The 24,386-nt window shown below is 37.6% G+C and overlaps 1 protein-coding gene across 1 annotated transcript in view; it reads right to left on the bottom strand.

The window, feature by feature from the left end:
• Positions 1-24,386, bottom strand: part of MLIP (muscular LMNA interacting protein) — a 178,879-nt gene that overhangs the window by 59,657 nt on the left and 94,836 nt on the right. Inside the window, exons 8-11 of the mRNA XM_023755584.1 lie at positions 22,346-22,411; positions 22,179-22,262; positions 22,013-22,072; positions 13,741-13,785 (exon numbers count right to left, since the gene is read on the bottom strand). Of these exons, the coding sequence (XP_023611352.1) occupies positions 13,741-13,785; positions 22,013-22,072; positions 22,179-22,262; positions 22,346-22,411 (255 nt within the window). The remainder of the gene's footprint in view (positions 1-13,740; positions 13,786-22,012; positions 22,073-22,178; positions 22,263-22,345; positions 22,412-24,386) is intronic.

Genomic DNA, 24,386 nt, shown 5'->3' with positions numbered 1-24,386 from the left:
TAAGATTTTGAAAAAGTACAAAATTTAAAGAAAGATATTATTCTGCCACCAAAAAATGCATTTTTGGTACATTGTCTTAAAATATTTTTCCTGTGTGTTTTTATTCAGCTCACATAATAATGAATATGATGTTTTATATGTTGATTTCCCTGAACATCTTAACCTAAGCACTATCACAAGACATCAAAAATTCTTCAAGGTGCTGGCTGGAGTGGCTCATCATCCTGTGCACCAAAAGGTTGCCAGTTTGATTCCTGGGCAGGACATATACCTGAGTTGTGCGTTTGATCCCCAGTTGAGGAGTACACAAAAGACAAAATGTTTCTCTCTAGCATTGATGTTTCTTTTCTCTCTCTCTCTCTCTCTCACTCTCTCTCTCTCTCTCTCTCTCTTTCTCTCTCTCTCTCTCTCTCTCTCTCTCTCTCTCTCTCCTTCCCTCCCTCTCTAAGCATGTCCTTGGTTGAGGTTTAAAAAAAATTCTTCAAGATCACATAATATTTCATTCTCTGCATACTCCACATTACTTAAATATAGCAGCATTGTTGTATATTCATATATACTTATGCAAATTGAAACAAAAACTTATTTTTCTTTAAGTATCTTTATATAAAAGTAACCCCAGAGTTTTCATAATTTGTGAAATAAAGTGATTTGGTTTTTAGTTGTTTTCAGTTAAAGAGGAGGTCATTATTATTTCCTTATCCTTTGTTTATGCATTTCACTCTAGTGTGGATTTAGTTTCTTTCTTACTGAAGTAAATTCTTTGGTAGTTTTTTCAGGCCTTACTGTCTTGGACTTTGAAAATATTTTTATTTTGTTCTCATTCTTGAATGGGAGTTCCACTGGACATCGAATTCTAGGGTAATAGTCATTGTCCCGCAGCATCTTCATGGTACTATCCCACTGGCTCTGGCTTCTGTTACTGCTGTCAATCGAAATGTCATGACTTGGCAGATCAGCTGTCTTCACATTTGTTTAGCATTTCAGATTTTTCTCTCTGACATTCTGTAATTTCACTATGATGTGTCCACGGGTGAGTTTATTTTTATGTATCTTTTTGGGGAACTTGGTTTATTCATTTTGAGCGTGCATATTTTTCTTCAATTCTGGAAAATCCTCTATGAATACCTCTTCAATTATTACCTTTCTCCGATTATATCTAATCTCATCTTGTGGAGCTTCTATAAAATATATGTTGGATCTTCTCAATCCAGCATCCATTTTTATAAGATTCCCTTTCATATTTTTTTATATCATTATGCTGCATTCTGGAGGTTTTCCATATATAATATCAACAGTTAATGAATTTTTCTTCAACTGTATACTAGTATGTTTAACACAATTGAACTTTTATTTAATGAATTTATTTTTAACTAGCAGAAGTTCTATTTAGTTCTTTTTCAAATATGTTTTATGACAACTATAACTCCTAACGGTTTTAATACATTTGTTAATTCTTTCCAGATTTTTATATAGCCATCCCCGCATTGCTATTTCTTATATCTGCTGACTCTCTCTCTCTCTCTCTCATGCCTCTCCCCCATGATAATCTATACTCATTTTATGGCTTTTTTAAAGTTTATCTTTAGTCAGGGTAACTGGTGATGAGTTCTGAAGGTGTCTGAGAAACCCTGAGTTGGAAAACTATCTCTACAATATATTTCAAATTCACCCTTGTTGAATTTTACTGGCTCTGGATCTGTTTCCATTTTATTTTATCACCATGATATTTCTAAATATCAAGGGTGACATATCACCACATCTTAAATTTCACAGACTTAGGACCTATTTCTTATGGATATCTATTTTACTACCCAAGAGTATAAGGTAAAGACAATAGATGGATTTATCTTTGTTCTGTTTCTTTTTTATATCCAACATCGACTTCTAGACTCCTGGATGTGAGATGGCAAACCCCCTCTCTGCTTGCACCACCATAACTACGCCTCAGCCCCTGTAATCTCGCTGGCTTCTTGGGGCAAATTGACAGTGAGAAGCAGGGGAGGTCTGCCCGCATGTGCGCAGCACTCCCTGCCTGCGGTCCAGGAACTTTCCCCTAGGACCGTGATGGCGAACCTGTGACACCTCTGACACGCGAACTCATTTTTTTGGTTGATTTTTCTTTGTTAAATTGCATTTAAATATATAAAATAAATATCAAAAATATAAATCTTTTTTTACTATGGTTGCAAATATCAAAAAATTTCTATATGTGTCACGCAAGAGTTAAGTTAGGGTTTTTCAAAATGCTGACATACCGAGCTCAAAAGGTTTGCCATCACTGCTCTAGGAGCAAATAAGGAACCCAATCCTCCTTCTGTAGCCTAGGCAACAAGCCTTCAGCATGAATGCAATGGGTGTGGAAGGCCGGTGAAATACCTGGAAGCTTAGCATGTATCATAGAAAGAATGTCTAGAATGTGTATATATACCATATGTGGGAGACATAGAGCCTAGGGAGATATATAAGGCCAAACCCGGCTTTGCTCGGAGCTCAGCCTCTGGAGAGGCCCCTGCTGAGCCAGCATTGGTGCCAATAAATAGTCCTTTTCGGAATCTCCAAGTGCATTTGGTTTGTCGCTTCCCGCCGGGGTATGATTTCTGCCATCACAGATGTACACAAAGAATTATTTTACAGTTCTTAGACTTGTTATGTAGTGAAAGTTAAAATCTAAACTCCTGCCTGCTAGCACCTAGGTTCTGAGGTACCTATGTCCCATCACGCTTTAGCTTTTTCTTTTCTGTGATACTTTTGCCTGGAGCTCCCCTTCATTTCTGGCACTCGGAGGTTTACCTTTCTTTTAGGTTGGCTTACGTAGGCATATTTTAACAGTTATATTTTAACAAGCATTGCTGCATTTAAACGGGAGGCTGAGCTCCCACATCAGCTAAGCCTTCACCTTTCATGGGAAACAGTCAACATACAGGTGCATAATTATAAATATACTTAGCTAAAATATAATAAAGTTGTGTTCCTAAATATTTCTATTCTTTTTAAAATGGCAAACATTTGTCAGGATTTATTATAAATGTGTCAGTATGGCTTTTCCATTCTGAGAGCTGAAACATACTGAGAACATTGAAAACTTGGTGGTTCTTACAATATTGCCAAGTACACTGTAGAGGCATGTGAATCACCAAACATAATGATGAGGCACCTGCGGTCCTTGTTTGCTTTTTGTTTTTTGTGTCATGCCATTCTTCAGGACTGTCACTGCTCGCCGCCATACCTGGCGGCAGGCTGCCTTGGCTAAGTGCCCCTGTCTCTAATTGCTGTAGACCAGGTGAGTGTGCACTGATTAGTCATTGCTGCAGAAAACGCCCTACAGAGTGTACATTACCATGTTCTTACAGTAGGCAGCTAGTTAGATATTAATAAAAACAGAGGGAGCCAGACATCTAAGTGGATTAATTAGGAAGGTGCAGCTTCACAGACACTCCAGAAAAGAGCCACATCCTCCACCAAACACACTCCAATCCTTAAATAGGCAGGAAAGACCAGCTTTCCAATCTCCTCAGGGAGCAATGGGCTCCTCCCCTGCTGCCCCCCCCATTAAGCAGGGAGGGATAAATAGTGAGGGGGAAATTCCTCTGTTGAGGCATGGGCAGTAGAAGCCAAGATGGCACTGCGGGAGGTCCTTTTACTATGAGGCCTGCACAGTAGGAGCAAAAATGGCAACCATAAAGGTGAGGAAAAAAGCCTGGGGAAAAGATTGGATTAGGATAAGGGCAAGAAACCCCCCAAAGATGTCAGAAAGGAATTGGATGGGGGGTGGGGGGGTACCAGCATAGCCCTGGGAAGATCCAGGAAAGAGACTAGATAGTTTGACAGAAAGCCTCCTCCCTCCCAAGCCCAAAGATATGCAATCAAAGTTTAACCAAGTTCTGTCTCAGTGGCACCCTTTTTCTCACTCTCTCTCTTCAGCAGCTATGTATGCGGATGAAGCACAGCGCCGATCACGGGCTGGCAGGAGCAGAGATGGTGCTGGACTATTGGAGCCTTGAATGCCAGGTTAACGGCATGGGAGCGCTGGGTCCTGGCCCTTATCCTGGGCTTGGTGGGGACAAGTACGGTCCTGGGGCCCCAGAAGCTGGACTTCTTCCACAGTGAGATGGGGCTGAGTGTGAATGAGATGTTGCCTAGGCCCTTTCTTTGTTTTTGCTCCAATAAATCTTGCCACTACACCTCACATCCTCCTATGCATGTATCCCTGAAATGCATTTTCTGTGACACTGTGGAAGAATTCTATTTCCTCTGGCAACAGATTGGCTGATTTCCCTTTCCTGCCTAAGAAGTGCAGAGAGAAAAGGCCTGCTTCAAGAAGAGCTTAGAAGAGCCTTAGCCTAATTTGAATTGAGTATGATAAACAAGGGCTTCAAAAAAGTGTGACCCACCTTCGTCCAGGGATGCCCTTCCTCCAACTTAATCTAGGACACTGTAGAGTTAGTCCCACCCTCTGTCACCCGGTTCTTACCTCTCATCAGACCTATAGTTGCTAAAATTCTCCTTCTCATTTTTGAACCATGCCTTTTCCACCTTCATGTCAAATTTGGCACCTCTAGGATACAAGAATACCAACTTTTCAGCAACGCCATCCTAGACACCACACGCATGCTGTTTTCCAAGGACAGTGATGACTGTACACCGTGAAGGGACAAGGAAGAGCTGTGGTTTATGCAAAGAGAGCTGGGACCTCACCTCCCTTGTCCTCAGAAGTCTTTTCTTCATTCATCTGTCCTCCTTCTGCTGCTGGGTGTATACTCTCAGACTCTGTTTCATCCTCACCCCTGCTGCTTTACTGCCTGCTCATTCCAGCTCCAAATCAGAAACTCCCCTCCTTCCCTCTGCTCCCTCTCCATGGCCCCAAGGCCAGACAGCATTCCCGTGGCTCTGTGGCTCACCTGCAGCCTGGGCCCCTATGCAATGGGGGCTGCTGCCAGTCCAGCACCCAGTGGGAGCACCTGGGGCCCACAGCTCATTGCCATGTTCCCTGATCCTGTTACAACTGCTGCTGCTCCTCTGTAGCCCAGGTTGCCAAGTTCCCTGAACTGAGCAGTTAAACATGGGAAATTGTGCATCCAAGGCCAAAATTAATTCTCCTGCTGGTATACAATAAATAGAAAGCCTTTACTTGCAAGCAGTTACAAAAATGGGGAGGTTTATATTAAACAATTTGGGAAAATAATTTTAAAAGAACTTCCACAAGAGGAAACTAATCTTAAGACTGAATGAACGTTTGTTAATCTTTCCAACAACTCCTATGCTCTCAGACACAGGGATATCCAGCAATTTATGATCGTAGAGAAGGCTGACAAGATTCACCACTAGGGCCAGAGATGCTGTCTTTTCTGTCTGGCCCAACTAGGGCCATATCCGTAGGACACCAGGGATCTTCTCTAGTCCCTCCTGGGTCCTTTGGTTTTTAAAACCAATTTTCCATGAGAGCCTTGGTGATGACATAACAGGAACCCCCCTTCCCTTCTAAGGGTGGCTGCCATCTGCCTACTAGGGCCCTTGAAGAACCAGGGCTGCTGGGACTGTGAAAGGCAGGGAAATAGGTCAGCAGCCTGACTATTAAAGGCCAGTTATAGGACAAGTTTCTACCCAAGGCAGTGGAGGTACTAGGCACCCCTCACACAGACAGACATGAGGGTGGGACCTCAGGTAAGGCCAGATCAGGCTAAAGGCCATCAAGCAGAGAAGCCTCGCTTGAGGAAACGGGCCATACTTATAGTCCATGTAGAGCTAAAGCCACCTGACTGAGCAGGGTGAATCCAACTAAGCAATACTTGATCATCACTGTGACTATTGGTAAGGCTGCCCTCAGAAGATGGGGTAACTCCAACCCAGACAGAAACCATATTACAATCTCCGGGAAGGCCTTCACCTCTGTCGGAGGCGGGGCAAGCCATGGGTCTCGAGACACCAAGGCCAGAAACGGGTAGCATATCATCCTGGGGTTTTGGTTGTGTGTTGCAGGGCTTGGGAGTGTTGAGGACACTCATGCTCTTTTACAAGGAAGGAAATCTCTCTCCCTGAAGACAATGGGCAATACCACCTCCATCCACAGTGCCTAGAGAGATCCCTTTTGGGGTGCATACTCGAAACTTCACCCTCAGTCCCTAATCTTCTTTTGCAACAGGTCTAGCCCCAATATAAACTGTGCAATGAGAGGTTTGGCCAGTTAGAGGCATCCCAGGAAACCTATAGGTATAGTAGGCAAACCTGATAGCAACGGTGTGGCTTGGCTTCACTGCCCTAAGAGGCTAATTAAAGCTCATTCTGGAGACTCCTTACGATATTCCAGAAAGCAGATTTAAAAGAGCCTATGTGATCAATTGCTGTTCTCACTGCGTTTATGCAATAACCAGGACGAATTGAAACTGGACTTACTAGGCGTACCGGTTAATAATGTGGATTTTGTAATCAAAGAAAACACGATAATTTCAAGAGAAACATCAAAAGTGCTTTATTCAAAGTAATGTCCATCGCTAGCTACACATTTCCCCCATCTTTCACGTAATTTGTGGATACCGTCCCAATAGAAATTTTCTCGTTTTGAAGCAAACCATTCAGAGACCCAATTTTCCACTTCTTCGTACATTTTGAAGTGCTGCTCAGAAAGTGCGTGTGCCATCGATCAGACGAAGTAGTAATCTGAAGGGGCAAGGTCTGGTGAATAGGGCAGGTGGGTTAATATTTCCCAGGCAAGATCTTTTAACGTGTCTTTAACTGGTTTTGAAGTGTGTGATGGTGCGTCATCATGAAGCAAAATTACTTTGTCATGTCTTCTGGCCCATTCTGGTCATTTTACGATCAAAGCGTGGTTTAAATTGACCTGGATATTCTTTGTCCTTAACATTGAAATCATCACTTTTAAAGCGTCTAAACCAGCGTTCACAAGTATCTTGAGATGGAGTGTGTTCACCATAAGCTTCCTGAAGTATACGATAACTTTCAGCAGCACTTTTCTTCAAAATAAAATAATGAATTAAAACTTCCCACAAATGCTCTTTTTTGGCACGTATTTGACATTTTTAATCGTAAAAATATCTATGATGTTAACACCTTCAGCAAATTTGACATGAAGTTTTGAAGCTTGTTGTCAATACAACAAAATAGCATACATATCAAATAGCATATATATCAACATACACTGAGTAGCCAGATTATTATGACCACCCCATCAGTACAATGAAGTGAATTAGTTATGCAAATAATAATAATAATAAAACCTTGAGAGTATTTGCTTAGGAAGTTTTCAATATTCAGTATTTTTGGAAGTGTCAATGAAGTACTGATGGGGTGGTCATAATAATCTGGCCACTCAGTGTATGTGTAACTCCATCTATTGAAAAAAATCTGCATTATTAACTGGTACACCTAGTAATATACTAAATAAATTGGCGTTAATTTGGCTCTTTAATAAAAATGAGGATGATTTCCAGGGGAGAAATTGTGTTTCAATAAAAAAATCATAATGCCCAGTTGTGGATATTACACTCCGATTCAATTAAAGGTCTTCAAAGTTTTATTTGTCACCTGTAAACTGAACTGAATCCTGAATTCTCCTAGTTTTCTTCAACCCTCCAAACTAATGTCTCCTTTTTCTCCCACCCTTTGTCTTGGAATTACTGGGAACTTTTTTCTAAGGCTGTGTCCGCCATATAGGATTAACCTGATCGCCTGATGACATCACCAGGGATGTTCAAAATGCAGCCAAGGCGGATCTATCAGATTGTAGCTGCTTGCTTTCATTCCAGCAAAAGCCTTGCACCTAAAATCCTTCTCAACTCAGCCTTACAGACTCAGAAACGGGTTTATAGTTTGCTCTGATCACTAAACTTTGTTTTTTTCTCCTGTTTTCAGAGGCGTACCCCTTACTAAATGCCGGGCTGTCGATGAGGCATTGGGCATGGTGTACCTGGAGGTAGTCCTTTGTTTTCGCTCTAATAAATCTTGTTACTACACCTCAAATCCTCCTATGTGTGTAGCCCTGAAATGCATTTCCCGTGATACTGTGGAAAAATCCTATTTCCTCTGGCACCAGTGTTTTTTCTGTTCACCTAGTTTCATTTTGCACATATGAGTAATAATTATTTCTTTTGAAATCTTAGTTTTTTCCCTTTAGTTAATTTTACATTGTTGCAATAGTGAGGGAATTCTCTATGAATTTCCTAAGTTAAATAATATCTACTGTGAAATATGCTGAATTAAATGCATCTTGACTAAAACAGAAGTTAAATTTGTATCTCTGTATTAAAGGAAAGAAGAGGTTACACATTTAAAATAAACTATTTGCACAAGTTAACTATTTTACTAACATTTATCAGTAAATTATGTTAAAGAATATCAAACTATTAGAGGAAAAAGATAAAATTTTCAAGTAAACTTATTAATTAAATTAGGGAAAACCCAAATAACTTTGTATCCAGTCCCCAGAAGTCCCCGAAATTCCTTCACTGGGGATCATGACATAATAATTAAAGACTTTAGATAGCCCCAGTACATTTTTATTTCATCTAATATAACAGACTTCATATCAGTATTACAAAAAACTTCCCAGAGTAAGGACAGAGTTCAATGTGAACCTTGGGGTGGAGTAAATATCTATAAAGCCACTGTAGGTCCTTTACCGAAGAAAAAATATTGGCTTATGTGTATCATTATGAATATAAGCCACTCTTTCAACCAACCCAATCATGTTAGACCTTTTGAGAAGTCCCCCTTTGCTTGCCTAATACAGATTAATTATGTTTGTTAAGTGTTGTAGCTATAGTTATGCTATCAAAATTGTAGCAATTATTTTTCAAAAAGTGAGGGGATATTGTTTGGTGAGTTGAGCTTGGAGCCGTGAGTGCAGGGAGGAGGCTACTATATAGGAACAACTGCCTATCAGTCAACTAAACTAAGGTAGAGAAGCAACTTGAAGTACCTAAAAATGAACTCAAAGAAATGGATTTGAACAACCCTAAGTTTTTAGTCACTCATATCTATTCCTGTGAATACTGCCTGTGAAGGACAGCGTTAGAGAGGAGTGTAAGAATGGCGCTCTGTGAAACAAAATCCCATGAGCTATATTCTATAGCCTACATTATGGCACCGTCATGCTTGAAGAAGTCTGAAGTGATGATGAGAAGAATACAAGGCATAAAACTTGCCTCATTAAATCCTTTCTTTCCCTCCTCACTAGTAGAACCCAGATAATTATCTTCCATTTCCTCCTCATCCCCTTTCACATGCACATACCATAGAAATATTTCTAAACATAAAGGAATGAAATAAGACGGATCAGTAGAGTGTAATGTCTTGCTTAAATTGTTTATAACTATTCCAGTAACTCATCTAATCTCTGCTTACATCCTATGGAAGCATATTTGAACCCACGTCTGGATTTAAGTGGATTAGATTTAAGTGAGTCACCTCAGCCTGAAATCCAATACTACATTAGTGCACATCACCTCTAAAACGCTCCAGCCTAGCAACATTTCCAAGTACAGCAACAAGGGGAGTTTGTGAGCTGGCTAAATTGGAGACGATGACCTTTATATGAATATCTGTATATATAGTGGGGAATATTTTTAATAAAGTTTGACACTTTTTAATATATTGTGATATTTTGAAAGCAGTATGTATGAAATTGTAATGACATTTTCTGTCCCTCAAGCTCATTAAAATGAGATCTTACCTGCACACTATATAATATTCAATATTCTGTTATTTCTCTGACATTAAAAAGTAATCCGTGAAGTGTAGACAGTTTATAATATAAGCTGTTATCAATAGAATGTGATTTCAACTAAGGGTTTTTTTTATAAATTAGTAATAGGTCCAAATACTTGCCCTATTTTCTGAGGTTGCTCTTTATTAAGAGTATACTATGATTTTGAATTATATGAATGAAATGAATTTAAACTGGTATTAGTTAACAAATAAATAAACATTTACAAAGGTAAGTGTAATGCAAAAAAAAATGATATTCACCTCCAAAGATGATAGAATTAAAACAGAATGAAGTATAAATTTAAATAGAAAATTCATTCCTTTACATAGAGGGAAAGAAACTCTTTAAAAATGACTCTCATGAGAAATAATCACTCATAAATTACCTGATAAATTATGAGTTATTTTACATATAAGCAAGTGATTTAAAACACTAGAAATTTAGTAAAGTATTATAATCAACTATCACCAAATATGACATTATTTATTCAAAGTTTGACTAACGGTTATTGGGCATGAAGAACTTAAACCCAGACATAAATACTTGTGGATAAAATATTTAAGGCAGACACACTATTCCCAGCTTCTGTAGGTTTACATGCGTATTAATGTCAAAGGCTTTGACATGTGGAAGACCTGGGTTGGTTTTGCCTATTGTGACTTCTGACACTTGATTCCTTCCTCTGTAAAATGGAGATTTTGTAATAACAATATCCACCTCATAGGATTAATGAAAGGTTAAATGAGATAGTTAAACTTCTACGAAAGGTAAGATTTAAAATATTAGTTATTATTATTGTTGAATTTGGCACCTGTTAATAATAATCCAGTGAAATGTTGATGATAGTATAATCAATCCCACAAAGTGACCAATGGAAACCATTCAATATGTCATTAGCCTAGTTTAATTTCTATTACACTTAAGATAACCTCAATTAAATCACAGTTGACCCTTGAACAATGTGGAACTTAAGGATGCTGACCTCCTACACAGCCAAAAACCCAAATATAATTTTTGACTCCTCCCAAACTTAATGAGTAATAGCTTACTGTTGACTGGAACCCTTTCAGACAACTTAAGCAGTCAATTAACACATAATTTCATATATTATATGTATTATATATTGTATTCTTACAACAAAGTAAATCAGAGATAAGAAAATGTTATTTTAAAAATCATAAGGCAGAGAAACTACACTTGTACTGTTTACTGAAATATCAGTAGACCTGCACGTTCAAACGTGTGTTGTTCAAGGGTCAACTGTATTTTAAAATAACAAGGGTCAAGTATACCATGAATTAGAGAAACCTTTGACTTTAATTTTTCTGACTTGATGGTGCTTTTAATGCTTCTGGGTCATCCTAGAAAACACTATGGGACATGGAACAATGTGTACAAGAAATAATAAAAAAAGGAAACTAATTTTCTTGCATTGGCTTTCTTGTCTTCTCTTAATGGAGAAAAGACTGCCTTTCACCAAAGGCCCCCAAATTAGGAATTAGCCATACATTTTATCATTATCTAGTTAAACTATTTTATAATCATCCAAGGAAATCTGGAAATCCAATGGACATACTGATACATTGAAAATTAGCAACTTTATAAGTTTGCTCTAACATTGACCGGTTCTCTGGCTAGCTCTCCTCTAATTTCTATAAGAAAGTATCTTGCTCATTTAATTGTTTAATGTCTTCCTCATTGTATGTTTTAGGAATGGGGCCCTTGTTCATCTCTCATCCCAGTGACTCTTCAGTGTGGCAGACACACAATAAATATTGGTCAAATCAATGAAAAAATTTGGACAAATGAGTATTGGTGCTATTATTAAGTGATTCCTGTGTGTCACATTAAGGGCTTTTCATACATTAACCAATCTAAGCCTTACATCAACCAAATAAGGTTTTTAGTATCCCAATATTTTTTATGAAAATACTGATGAGTTTTTAGTAGTCATGATTTATAGACTATATATTATATTTTTAAAGAGCACCCAGAAATAGGGATTTTGAATAGTCTGTGCTAATCTGTTCAGGATATTCTCAAGGAAAACAATTTTTTTTCTGGATCTAATTTGTCTTCCCTTTTTTCCTCTGTGGTGCAGGAGTTGTTAACTTGTGTGATCCCTGCTTGAGTCTACTCTAAGAATCTTTACAAAGTCAGTGACACACTGAGTCCCAACCAGGTATAAAAGAAAGATGCCTACTTTCCTCAAAGTCTTAAAGAGAGATGGTAAGTATTGCAATGTTACAGTCCATAGACTTCTCAGATTCAGACATCACTTAGTAAACATAATAATTGCAACCAAATATTTACAAGTGTGACATCAATGAATTGGTTTTTACCTTTCACCAGAAAATTATCCCTTATAGTCTTTCAAAAGACATGAACATATCTGAGGTGTCACAAACAACAATTCAAATGTCATATTGTAAGAGAAAGTCCAAAGCAAAGCTTCTTACTCAAACAAATTTAAAGTCGAGAATCTTATTTGAATCTGAGTTTATTATTTTTCTAGTTTATATTAAGTCTGTTTGATGATTCAGTGTAAACTTCAAGTAACTCAAAGGCTCTCAGAAAGTTTGGGGCAAATGTTGACTTTAAGGCTGATAACTGATTAAAGAATAATTTGAAATCACTACTAACTACGGAGAATGAAGCAACCCCTCCAGAATTATACCAATTCCTGTCAAAATAACCACCCTCAGGGTTGGGAGGGGTGGGAGGAGGTATCAGCTTTTGTAAGGGCTTTTCATACATTATCCAACCTAAGTCTTACATCAACCAAATAAGGTTATTAGTATCCCAATATTATTTATGATAAAACTAAGAGGTTATGTGATTTTCCGGCATCAAACAGTTACCAAGCAGCAACTCTATAAATATAAACTTGAGTATAGCCTACTAAATGCCTCCAGTCTTTTAAGTATTACTCCAAATGGCTTCCAATAATAACAAAAAAGATAACAGTGCAAACTTCTAGAAAATGCTCTAAGAGTGTTCCTACACATGTCCTCTAAACATTTCCTGAATGTGATAAAATTCAGTAATTTCACCCATCTTATTATGTGCCTTACAGAGATTTACATGAAAGCAGAAATTTTCCAATTGCAGAAAGGATAGGTCACAAAATGTAAATTTAATAACTATTTACTCTGATCATGAAAACTACATATTAGCAAATATTGTGTATAATAAAATACATAATTTAATGATTTACATTAAACTTAAAACAAAACACTTATTAGGAAACAACCTTGTTTCCACTTAACACGTTTGGTTAGAAGCAGAAATGATAGATTATTAGGCGAATAAAGAGTAGGGATGGGGTGAGGCCATGTGTGTGTGTGTATCCAGGACATTCAGAACCAGATCCCCATAATTAATTGAATCAAGGGTATCCCCATAATTAATTGAATCAAATAAGCTGGCAATCTTACTGGAAATGAACAAATCAATGTTTCAATTACATGAGTTGACTATTGTATAATAACCACAATAAACCATTACAGAAATGAGAATGCCATCTACAGTCAGCTTTGATATTAGAAAGACAGAAAGCAGGTGTTGAAGTTCTGCTTTACTTAGACAAAATATAGACCTCCCTTAAGAAGGAACTTACTCAATAAATTTACCTGACATAACCTGATTTTCCACATCTGAGTCAATCATACCAATTGAAAAAAATCAACCAATTCAATTTAAATGATTGTATAAATGAGTTGCCTCCAAAGCCTATGTAAGCACCCATTTAAAAAGCAGAATGTGCCCTAACCGGTTTGGCTCAGTGGATAGAGCATCGGCCTGCAGACTCAAGGGTCCCAGGTTCAATCTGGTCAAGGTCATGTACTTTGGTTGTGGGCACATCCCCAGTGGGGGGTGTACAGGAGGCAGCTGGTCGATGTTTCTCTCTCATCGATGTTTCTAACTCTCTATCCCTCTCCCTTCTGCTCTGTAAAAAAAATCAATAAAATATATTTCTTTTAAAAAGCAGAATGTATAATTATGAAGGGACTTACATATTTGGTTTCTCGACCAGCTGATCTCGGAACAGTTGTAGGTGTCTGTATGAAAACAAAAATAATTATAATACTAAAGTAATCAATAAAATAGTCTTAAAATATTTAACCTCTGGGATAAGTGTTCACCTATTTTTTCTTATTAAGACTTTCTAATCAATACTCCCTCTTTTCTATATAAAATCCTTTGTACCTTTGAAAATCATTTCATTAAACTACATCATTTTATTATTCTTTTCATTACTGTTACCTATCGGCTTTCTGGTTAATTTTCCCTAGTTTATTGATGATGTTTATTCATGAATCATAATAATTCCTTACATGATATTTTGTTACTTCAAATTCACGTAGAAATCTTTGCACTCTCAATTCTTCATGCTCCAAAGATATTCTCATCCACTCCATTTCAACCATTCATTTCTAGGACCATTCCTATACTTTGCCTTAACAAATAAAATGAGAAACTTCTAAAATTTCAATTTCTAACATCCTATTTTCAGAACTCTACCTCCTAGACACCATCTCCATTTCTCAAATATCCCCAAAGCTTCCTGAGACTTCAAAATCATTAACCCTTACCAACTCCATTCAAGCTTCAGTACCTCTGAGCTTACATATATTGTCATTTTATACCTTAATCTCTCTTGCCTCTCTCTCTCTTTTGAATCCCTCCACCAACACACACACACACACACACACACACACACACACACAATCTGGATGGACCTCATTATCCATTTTCTCTAAACTTGTACCTGAGAAACAAAATCTTACTGGGAAACTCTCTCAATCAGCTAATTGATGTCACCATAAATATCAGTAGTGATATTCAATTTCAATTGGGCATTCAATACTCCCTGGTAAACATGAATTTTTCTCTTGCAGGCTCATTTTCCCACTTTCTGAGAGCAATTGGCTATTTAATTCATTTATCAATTCAACAAATATCATTATGTATCTACTGTATGCCAGGAACTGTTCTGCACACTTCAGACTTAGCCATGAATAGAAGAGACAAAGATGTCCTGCCCTTGGGAGTTTCCATTTCAGCCGGAGATAAAATAAACAATAAAATTATAAATAAGTAAATTACAACATATGTTAGGAGGTGTCAAACACAATAAAAAAAGAAGAGTAGAAGTAATTTGAAGCCTAGGGTAGCACATTTTTCCAAAGGAAACCTTCTTTGCTTCTGCCAAACACACATGTATATGACCACTGAAATGTTAAGAAAGTCAAGAGCACTGACGGCTTACAATTTTAAATAGGATGATCAATCCAGAGAAGGTGACATTTGAGCAAAGATTTGAAGGAGGTGAGAAAATTGGCTATGTGGGTATCTAGATATAAAGCATTCCAGCAAGATAAATAAGTGTAAAGTCCTTATATGAATTTCCACCTTTGAAAATGTTGGCTAAGGAACTCAGAACAATCCTGTCATAATAGGTAATAACCAAGTTGAGCAAAATACTGGAAAATATTTTATTAAAAACATCAGTGAGTTAATAAGAATGAAGAATTTGGGGGGCAAAATCAGGAGAATTTGGGGATCTGAAAAGAGAAGTCAGGCATTTGAGATCTGCTTTTGCCTTGCGGGTGTTTGCAAATACTGTTGAGTTGCTTGAGAGATGATCCAAACATTTGACATTATCAGAGGTGTAGCGAGATAAAAGTCAGAGTCTCCAGAGCCAAAAATAGATTGAGGCCCAGGAGTAAGAGTGATCCAGATCTCATATAGGCTTCAGCCTGACCTCAAAGCATCTAAAACTGATTGTTTAGAAAAAAAATCATCTCAAAACCTTAGATTAAATTAAGTAATTCTCTTTTGCTAGAGTTCCTTGTGTCTGACAGCAAAGACTCTCATAGGAAGATATCTACTTGAATACATTTTCAAGTAGAAAATCCAACACACAATCAGATTCAGAAAAATAAAGAGGTAAGACAAGGTGAGTGAGAATGAGCAGCAATAATAAACCAAAAAAGACCCATAAAGAATCTAGAAATTGGTTTACTTAGAACCAGACCAAAAAACCACCATACTTACCCATATTGTTTGAGGTAAAAGTGAAGCTTGGGAATTTTTACAGGGAACCAGAAACTATAAAATGTGATATAGTTGATTGAAAAAGAGCTAAATGTGCTGAGGTAGGAGCACAGCATCTTCAAGGTCCAACAAGGAGGCAAGCAGGACTGGAGAAAATGGGTAAAGGGGACATTGGAGAATAGATCATGCAAGTGTTGGGAGGTCAGGTCCCAGAGGCCCTCCTGGGGTCTTGTAAGGATTTGGGCTTATATTCTGAGGGAAATGTGTAGGCACTGCTAGTTTTAAGCACAGGAGGGTCACAATCTGATTTATTCTTATCAAAGGATAGTAATTTGAATTAGGCTCTAGTTTCCTTGCCCCTGTCAAGGTCTTTCATCCATCAAGATCTCCCTTGGTTTTGTATAAACAGTACCTCCCACTGTACTGAATCAACCCATTAGCATACCAACTTGCTCTTGTCAGCTTTAAAAGGCAGACAGAAAATTCTTCCTGGACCCCACTATTGACCCAATTTCCTTCTCCCCTTCACAGCCCAAGTGTTTGTTTTACACATTCATAAGAGATAAGGAGAGCAAAGAGGTAGTGAAAGGGAGTGAACCTGAGGGATGGTGCAAAGAAGAATGCATGGGGATAACATCAAGGTGGTCCTTCAGCCTGACTGAAGAGAAGGAAACAGCTCACTTTAGGTTGGACAACTGGCCAGCCTCTGATGAGTCCTTTTCTGATCCCTTCCTGGGTAATGACAACTGGGACAGGAATTGGGAAAGAGGAGTATGGAATGCCATAAGCAGAGGTACAAGGAGGCAAAGGTTAGTGTCACTGAGGCAAGGAAGAAGTGGCAAGTGAAAAATTGCTGATATTATGGAATTTCTATATTCTGAGATACATGCACCTCCTACTCACCCACACACAAAATAAATCCTATCTAATAAAAGGGTAATATGCAAATTAAACATCACTCATCACAAAGATGGTGGCGTCCATAGCACAAGATGGCAGCACCCAGTCCTCTCAGCCCTGCTGGAGTACCCTTGCTCTTGTCAGCTTTAAAAGGCAGCCACTGAGAGCAGGCAGCGTGAGTGGCCTGAAGGAATGCTTGCTTCATTACCATGGCGACGAGGCAAGCGTTCCACGCCCTGCTGCAGAGGGCCTCTGGACAGGCTGTGCGCAGAATGCTTGTGTCGCTGCAGGCGGGCTGAGAGACCTACCCCCTACCCCGCCCCTGTGCACGAATTTCATGCACTGGGCTTCTAGTAAATATAATAAAACAGAATGAGGAAATGCTAGGAATTAGGCTTTTAGTGCCTGCCACCCCAGGCGTCAGGCATACATACAGCCAAACTAGCTGATATACTCAGAGATATTTGAGTTTCCATGGAAAATTTACAGGACATCTGAAAAATGAAAATACTGTAAAAGAAAAACAGTGGTCCAGCCATTTTACCTGTAGATCTTTACGCAAGAGAAATGAAAGTGTATGAAAATACAAAGTCTGATTTGCAAATGTTGTTAGCAGCTCTATCAGTAACACTCCCAAATTAGAAATAACCTAATTGTCCATCAATTGGCAAATAGTAAATATATAGTACAACCACACAATGGAAAGCTACTCAGCAAAAGAAATAAATGAATGATTGATGCATGCAAAAATATGAATGAATCGACTCAGCTGCTTCTACTAAGTATAAAAAGTCAAACTCAAGAGACTATATACTGTATAATTCTGTTTATATGACATTTGAAAAAGCAAAAGTATAGAGACAGAGAAAAGATCAGTGGTTACTCAGCACTTGAGTTGTACAGAGAGAGAAAGAGAGATACTACAAAGGAGCAAAAGGGAACGTTCTTGTATGATGGAAGTTTCTTGTATCTTGGATGTAGGAGGTGGTCATATAACTGTATCCTTTGTCAGAAGTCATATACACTGAAAGGATGAGTTTTACAGTAAGTAAATTATACCTCAATAAACCTGACTTGAAATAAGAGAACTATATATGCTACAAAAAAGAATTTTACATAGGCATTGAAGTATAAAATAGACAATAAACAAATTTTTTAACTGGAATATCAGATCTAGGAATCCTCTCAAAACAATTAAAGAAATAATAATTAGAATAAAATATTTAAAGATTAAAAGATATGGAATACAGAAGCAAAAGTGACAATATCAGTATTATAAAAGCCCCAGCAGGAAAGAAACATTTGAAGAAAAAAAAAAGGCTAAACATTATCCTGAATGTAAGAGGAAGAAAAAATTAAAGACCCCAAGTGAAAGGTCAAAGAGAATACCAATCCAGATACATAAAAGAAAAAAATGCACACCTAGACACATTATAGGAAAAATCAGTCACATTATAGATAAAGATAAAATACTAAAAGATTACAGTACCACTCTGTAAATGATCACTCTATGGAAGAGGAGTGAATATTATACTGAAAAAATACTTCACAAGGACGTTACTGAAGTAAAAGAGCCTGGGGTAAAAAGTATTGAAGAAAGAGGATCTACACTTTTATGTCCAGCAAAACTATAGTTTAAATGAATAGGAGGGAGCGGGCTTTTTCAGAGATAGAGGTTATAGAATCAACACAATCAGACCTCTTGAATATAATTTTCAGCAAAATTCCAGAAAAAAAAAGTAAATCCATGATTAAGCTATAAATTTATAAGGAATAAGAATCTAAATAAAAAATAAGTATCTAAATAAAGAAGAAATTAATAAAACATAAGCATAATAATTCAAATATAGAAGTCCAAAATATATTAACAAATTTTTCTGTGTAAGTATGTAACCTAATTTAAAAAAATGTGAAAAATGAAAGTGCTATAATACTTACCTAATTGGGGGGGAAATATATGTAAGCTTTAAAATGATAGAAAAATAAACATAATTATTGTCCTTAATAATTTATGTGTAACTACAAAAACTAACAAAAATATAAAGTAAAATTTTCAAAAAGTTTCAAACCCGGTATATGTCAAAATATCCAAAGGAAAGCAGGAAAGGCAAAAAAGGAAAATGTTTTAAGTAGAAAATGTAAAATAAGATAGCAGAAATTAGTATTAATAGTAATTATAAATGGCCTAAGGTCTCAGATAAAAAGAATCTCAGATTGAATACAAAAGTGATATCCAGAAATGTAGTCCTAAAGAAAATAAAACTAAAGAGTTTATAGAAAGATAAAAATAAAGTTTTAAAGTAATATATAAATAAAGGAATAAAAAATTAAAACATGAATTTAAAATTACATATATAAGGTCACTATTTCATAGGAGACTAAAAATGGAATCTTAGGTTCAAAAGGATTATAAATGCTAGTAAAAGTTATTTAAAAAAATGAGAATGAGCACCAACACATAAGAAATAGCAATATAGTTTCAAAATATATGTCAAATTTAATAAATACTTTTCTAGGCTTAGCTTTCTCTGCCTCTGGCAGCAATCACAGCAATTACATTCTCTTCAATACTCTCTTCTTGTAGCTTCATGATACCATACTGCTCTGATTTTTTATACAGTGGGTTTGTTTTTCTCCTTTGCAGGTTCCTGCTCCACCTTCTTTATTGTACCTGCAATGTTTTGTTCCTTGGCTTTCTGTACAGGGAGCTCACAACATCCACGTGCTGGTCATCCCCAATCTCGCCTACTGCCCTAGCCAGTTTGGCTCGATGGATAGAGCGTCGGCCTGCGGACTGAAGGGTCCCAGGTTCGATTCCGGTCAAGGGCACATGCCCGGGTTGCGGGCTCGAGCTCCAGTGGGGGGCATGCAAGAGGCAGCCGATCAGTGATTCTCTCTCATCATTGATGTTTCTAACTCTCTCTCCCTCTTCCTTCCTCTCTAAAATCAATAAATATATATATATATTTTTAAAAATCTCTCCTACTACCACCAGACATGTAAGTGTAAAGCCCTCTTGAAACATAGCTCAAAGTCACCTCAAAAACAAACATCAACTCTCTTTCCTCCACCACACAGTGCCTCCTTCACAGTCATCTATGCTCAAGGAAGAGACCTGGTGCTCACCCATGGTTCTTCTCTCCTTCACACTCACATCCAAACCTGCAGCAAGTCTGAAATCTCTCTCTCATACCCACATATTGCTCTCTGGCAATGAACCGACCCTATCCAGGACAACTTCATTGACTGCCTCTCTGATCTCAGTTGCCTTCTCACAGCACCCATTGTGATCTTTTTCAGTGGTTTCATATTACATCCCCCATAGTTTTATGTCTTCCCATTTCCTTGTAACCCAAACTTCATGACATGGCATTAAGGTATCTTCACTGTCCCTAGCCCACCTTCTCAATCTCATTTTACATGGTTCACCCCTGGCTCACTAGGCTGCAATCACACTTGTCTTCATCTTCACACAATAAGTGCTTTACTGGCTCAGGAAATTTGCATATGCCTGCTCCTTTGCCTAAAGACTATTCTCCCTGATCTTTCTTGGTTGGCTTTTTTCCATCTTTGGTCTCAACTTGAATTCCACTTTCTGATTACTATATCCAAAGTATGCCCCTCTAGGTTACTCTGCCTTGTTCACCATTATCTCCCTAATGCCTCACAGTGCCAGGCCCATAGTAGGTACTTAATAAATATTTGTTGAATGAAATAATTGCCTTAATAACAGTGACGTAGAATAATGTTTTTAAACACTATAAGCATTAAATATTTGTTAAATAAATCAATAGTTAAGATGTTTATTCACATATTACTATTTAAATCATATTCCCATTATAGTTAATTAAAATATATTTTAAAATTTACATAGTATTTCTTTGGCAAAGCAAACAAAGTTTTATACTTTTAGATTAAAAGACAAAAAAATATACAACTAAACATTTAATAAAAACATAAACTACAATTATTCATTTGTAGGTCCTCTATGCTAAAATAGAATTTTTAATGGTTACTAAGTTTCTATGTCATTATTAATGAACTAGAGGCCTGGTGCACAACATTTATGCACTTGGGAGGGAGGGGTCCCCTCAGCTCAGCCTTCGCCCTTTAGCAGTCTGGGAGCCCTCAGGGGATGTCCGACTAATGACTTAGACCTGCTCCCTGTGGAGAGGGATCCTAAGCCGCAGTCGGACATCCTTAGCGCTGCCACAGAGGCAGGAGAGGCTCCCGCCACCGCCACTATGCTTACCAGCCATGAGCCCAGCTTGTGGCTGAGCAGCGTTCCCCCTGTGGGAGTGTTCTGACCACCAGGGGGCAGCTCCTGCATTGAGCATCTGGCCCTTGGTGGTCAGTGTGTGTCATAGTCAATTTGCATATTACCCTTTTATTATATAGGATATTTGTCTATAATGTTCCAATTGGTAATTAGGATTACTCTTCTAATTATAAGCAATTTCTACATTTAAAACCTACTTTATACACACAGTGTCTAACTTTTAAAAAGAACATGCAAAAAGTATACTAATTCCAAGAGAGAATATAAGGCTGACAAAAAACACACAAAACTAACAATTATCAATAAAGGAAAAACACAACCATTTTAAAATTTGGATGAGTAGGTCTGTATTAAGCATTCAAAAAATTTTGGAAAAATGTAGCATTTTATTCCAACAAATAACATTGGCTACAATTATAAGAAGGAAATAGTTAATTATGTAAATGGAACAATTAATGCTTTAGTAATGCCATAAGAATCTCAAATATCCATGCTTCTTTCCCTCTGAGTCAAAGAACAATGAGATACATTTCAAAAGAAAAGACATTCCAGAAATAATACTTGTGTTAAAGCTCTTAGACTAATGCTACTTTAGTCTACTCCATTTTCCACTTCCATAATTCTAAGTGGCTGTGAATTACTTAGGTACTGAAGGTAGGGTTTGAGATGAGATTAGGCAACAGATTCTACATGCAGTTACTTCCATATAGCTCCCGCAAATACCAACATATAACAGAATCTAATGTGTTGGTTTGAACTTATCCCATACAGAGTTAAAAACAGATTTTACTTTGCAACCCTTACACGCATACCTGTATATATAAACAAATTGAAATAAATTTCAATAATACAGACACTACTTAGAATAGAGTCTGATATTTTACATTCTTACTATTCTATTTTTAAAGTGCTATTGACTAACAAAATAATGCTGGTTGCTCTCTATTAAATTAACCTCCCAATTCACTATTGGGCTTTGACCTGAAGCTTAAAAATTACTGCTATAGAAACTCTCATGGTTCAGTAAATTATAATAAACACATACATACTTTGGTAGTGTCAGAACCCAACAATTTCTGTAGAGAACTTGAAGGAGAACCAGAAGAATGCTGGAAAATAAAAAGGACAAGCCTATGATGCATCATACTCAAGTAGGGGTAAATGAAGAGAAGCAAAGCAAATGTTTGAATTGCACATTCTAGTCTAAGGCATTACCATAGACAAGGAATCCTGTAAGACCTTATCAATGGTAGCACAGAGCTCTTCAGTTTGCTGCCTGAGCTGTGCAGGGAAACAAAACTGGAAGAATTGAAACCAGGTACTGAGTTAGCAATGAGTTTTGGGATTGCTCTTCAAAAGCAGGGGTAATATGAAGTCATTACCTCCAGAGGTGGGTCTAATGTGTTGTCCTTGGAGATGTTTTCAGTTTTGGCCGGTTCATCTAGTGCCTAGTGGTAAATGAAATAGTTCTTACGTGAGGCTTTTATTTATTTTTTATTGTTTTATTGCTTAAAGTATTACAAAGAGTATTACATATGTCTCCTTTTTTCCCCCGCCCTTGAGGCTTTTAGTCAAATATAATTGTCATAGAAAAGTCTCTTCAAAGAAATCCCTGTGTATCTCAATGTTTCTAAGAAATAAATCTTCAAATAATTTGATGAGCTCTCCTCTGACATATTTTCTCTTGTGGAATCAAAATATCTATTATAAGATGTTGGAATAAAGAAAGGAGGCTGAGTCCAGCAAGTGTGGCTCAGTGGTTGAGCATTGGCCTATGAACCAGGAGGTCACGGTTCAATTCCCAGTCAGGGCACATGCCCAGGTTGTGGGCTTGATCCCCATTGTTGGGCGTGCAAGAGGCATCCAATCAACGATTCTCTCTCATCATTAATGTTTCTATCTCTCTCTGTCTCCCTTCCTCACTGAAATCAATAAAAATTGTATATTAAAAAAAGAAAGAAAGAAAGGAGGCTGAGTTTTTAAACATACAAACTAGAACTTGGACATCTTATACATCTAGATGAGCCCTGTTCCCTTCAAAGCAGTTACCTTGAGAAACTACCCACAGAAATAACAAAGATGTAGGCATTTCTCAAAATGTACAAAAACTATTCTTAAGAAAATACTTCAGAACCAGTTTATAAGAAACATGCACACAGAATTTTTAAATCTTGCCTCATTTGTAATCATTTATATAACAAAAAGTCTTGGCTACGTTATTCATCCGACTTCGACGTGGCCTCAAATGACATTTAACTATTTTCAAAATGTAACAACTACTATGAGGTTGTTTTGTGCAATTCTTCTAATTTTGTGTAAGCTTAATGTACACTTTTGGAACTTGCTTTGTTTTTTGTTATTATTTAACCAGTTTGTCAAATTATGATTGACATACAAAAACCTGTATTTAATGTACACAACTGGTGAATTTGGAAATAAGTATACATCCATAAAACCATCTCCACAATCTAGGCCGTAAACATATCCATCACCACTCAAAATTCCTTACTATCTTATTTCTTTTTCCATGTAGTTATATATTCAGGCATTCATTTACACATAAGATTCCATTGTATGCATATTTCACACAAAAATGGATATTTTCTTCTGTTGCTGGATTTTTGAAGTGTCCCCAATTTTACTATTATAAACTGTAATAACTATCATCCATGTACACATTTCTTTTTAAAAATATATATATTTTATTGATTTTTTACAGAGAGGAAGGGAGAGGGATAGAGAGTTAGAAACATCGATGAGAGAGAAACATCGACCAGCTGCCTCCTGCACACCCCCTACTGAAGATGTGCCCACAACTAAGGTACATGCCCTTGACCAGAATCGAACCTGGGACCTTTCAGTCCGCAGGCCGACGCTCTATCCACTGAGCCAAACCGGTTAGGGCAATGTACACATTTCTTTAGACACACATTTGTAGTTTTAAGATTAAAGTACCTGCACAATAGTGTAATCATGGAGAGCCACCTTATCAGATATTCTCAAATTGTCCTTTGAAATGAATAATCTTAAACTCATCACTAGAGGCCCAGTGCACAAAATTTGTGCACAGGGGTGGGGTCCCCTCAGCCCAGCCTGCACCCTCTCCAATCTGGGACCGCTCGGGGGATGTCTGACTGCCGGTTTAGACTGCCGGTTTAAACCAGCAGTCGGACATCGCTCTCACAATCCGAGACCACTGGCTCCTAACTGCTCACCTGCCTGCCTGCCTGATTGCCCCTAACTGCCCCCCCTACTGTCCTGGTCACCCCAAACATGCTCCCCCTGCTGGCCTGGTTGCCTCCAACTCATCATCTGTCAAATCTATTGATTCGCTTCAACGGTTTATTGTTTTACTTGGAGTATTATTAGCCTCGGTGTAACTTTGAAAGAATGTTTTTACTACTCGTCAAAAACCACTCCCTT

Source organism: Myotis lucifugus, unplaced genomic scaffold, assembly GCF_000147115.1.
Source record: "Myotis lucifugus unplaced genomic scaffold, Myoluc2.0 scaffold_80, whole genome shotgun sequence".
NCBI classification, from domain to species: domain Eukaryota; kingdom Metazoa; phylum Chordata; class Mammalia; order Chiroptera; family Vespertilionidae; genus Myotis; species Myotis lucifugus.
This window is presented reverse-complemented; position numbering and strand designations above follow the sequence as displayed.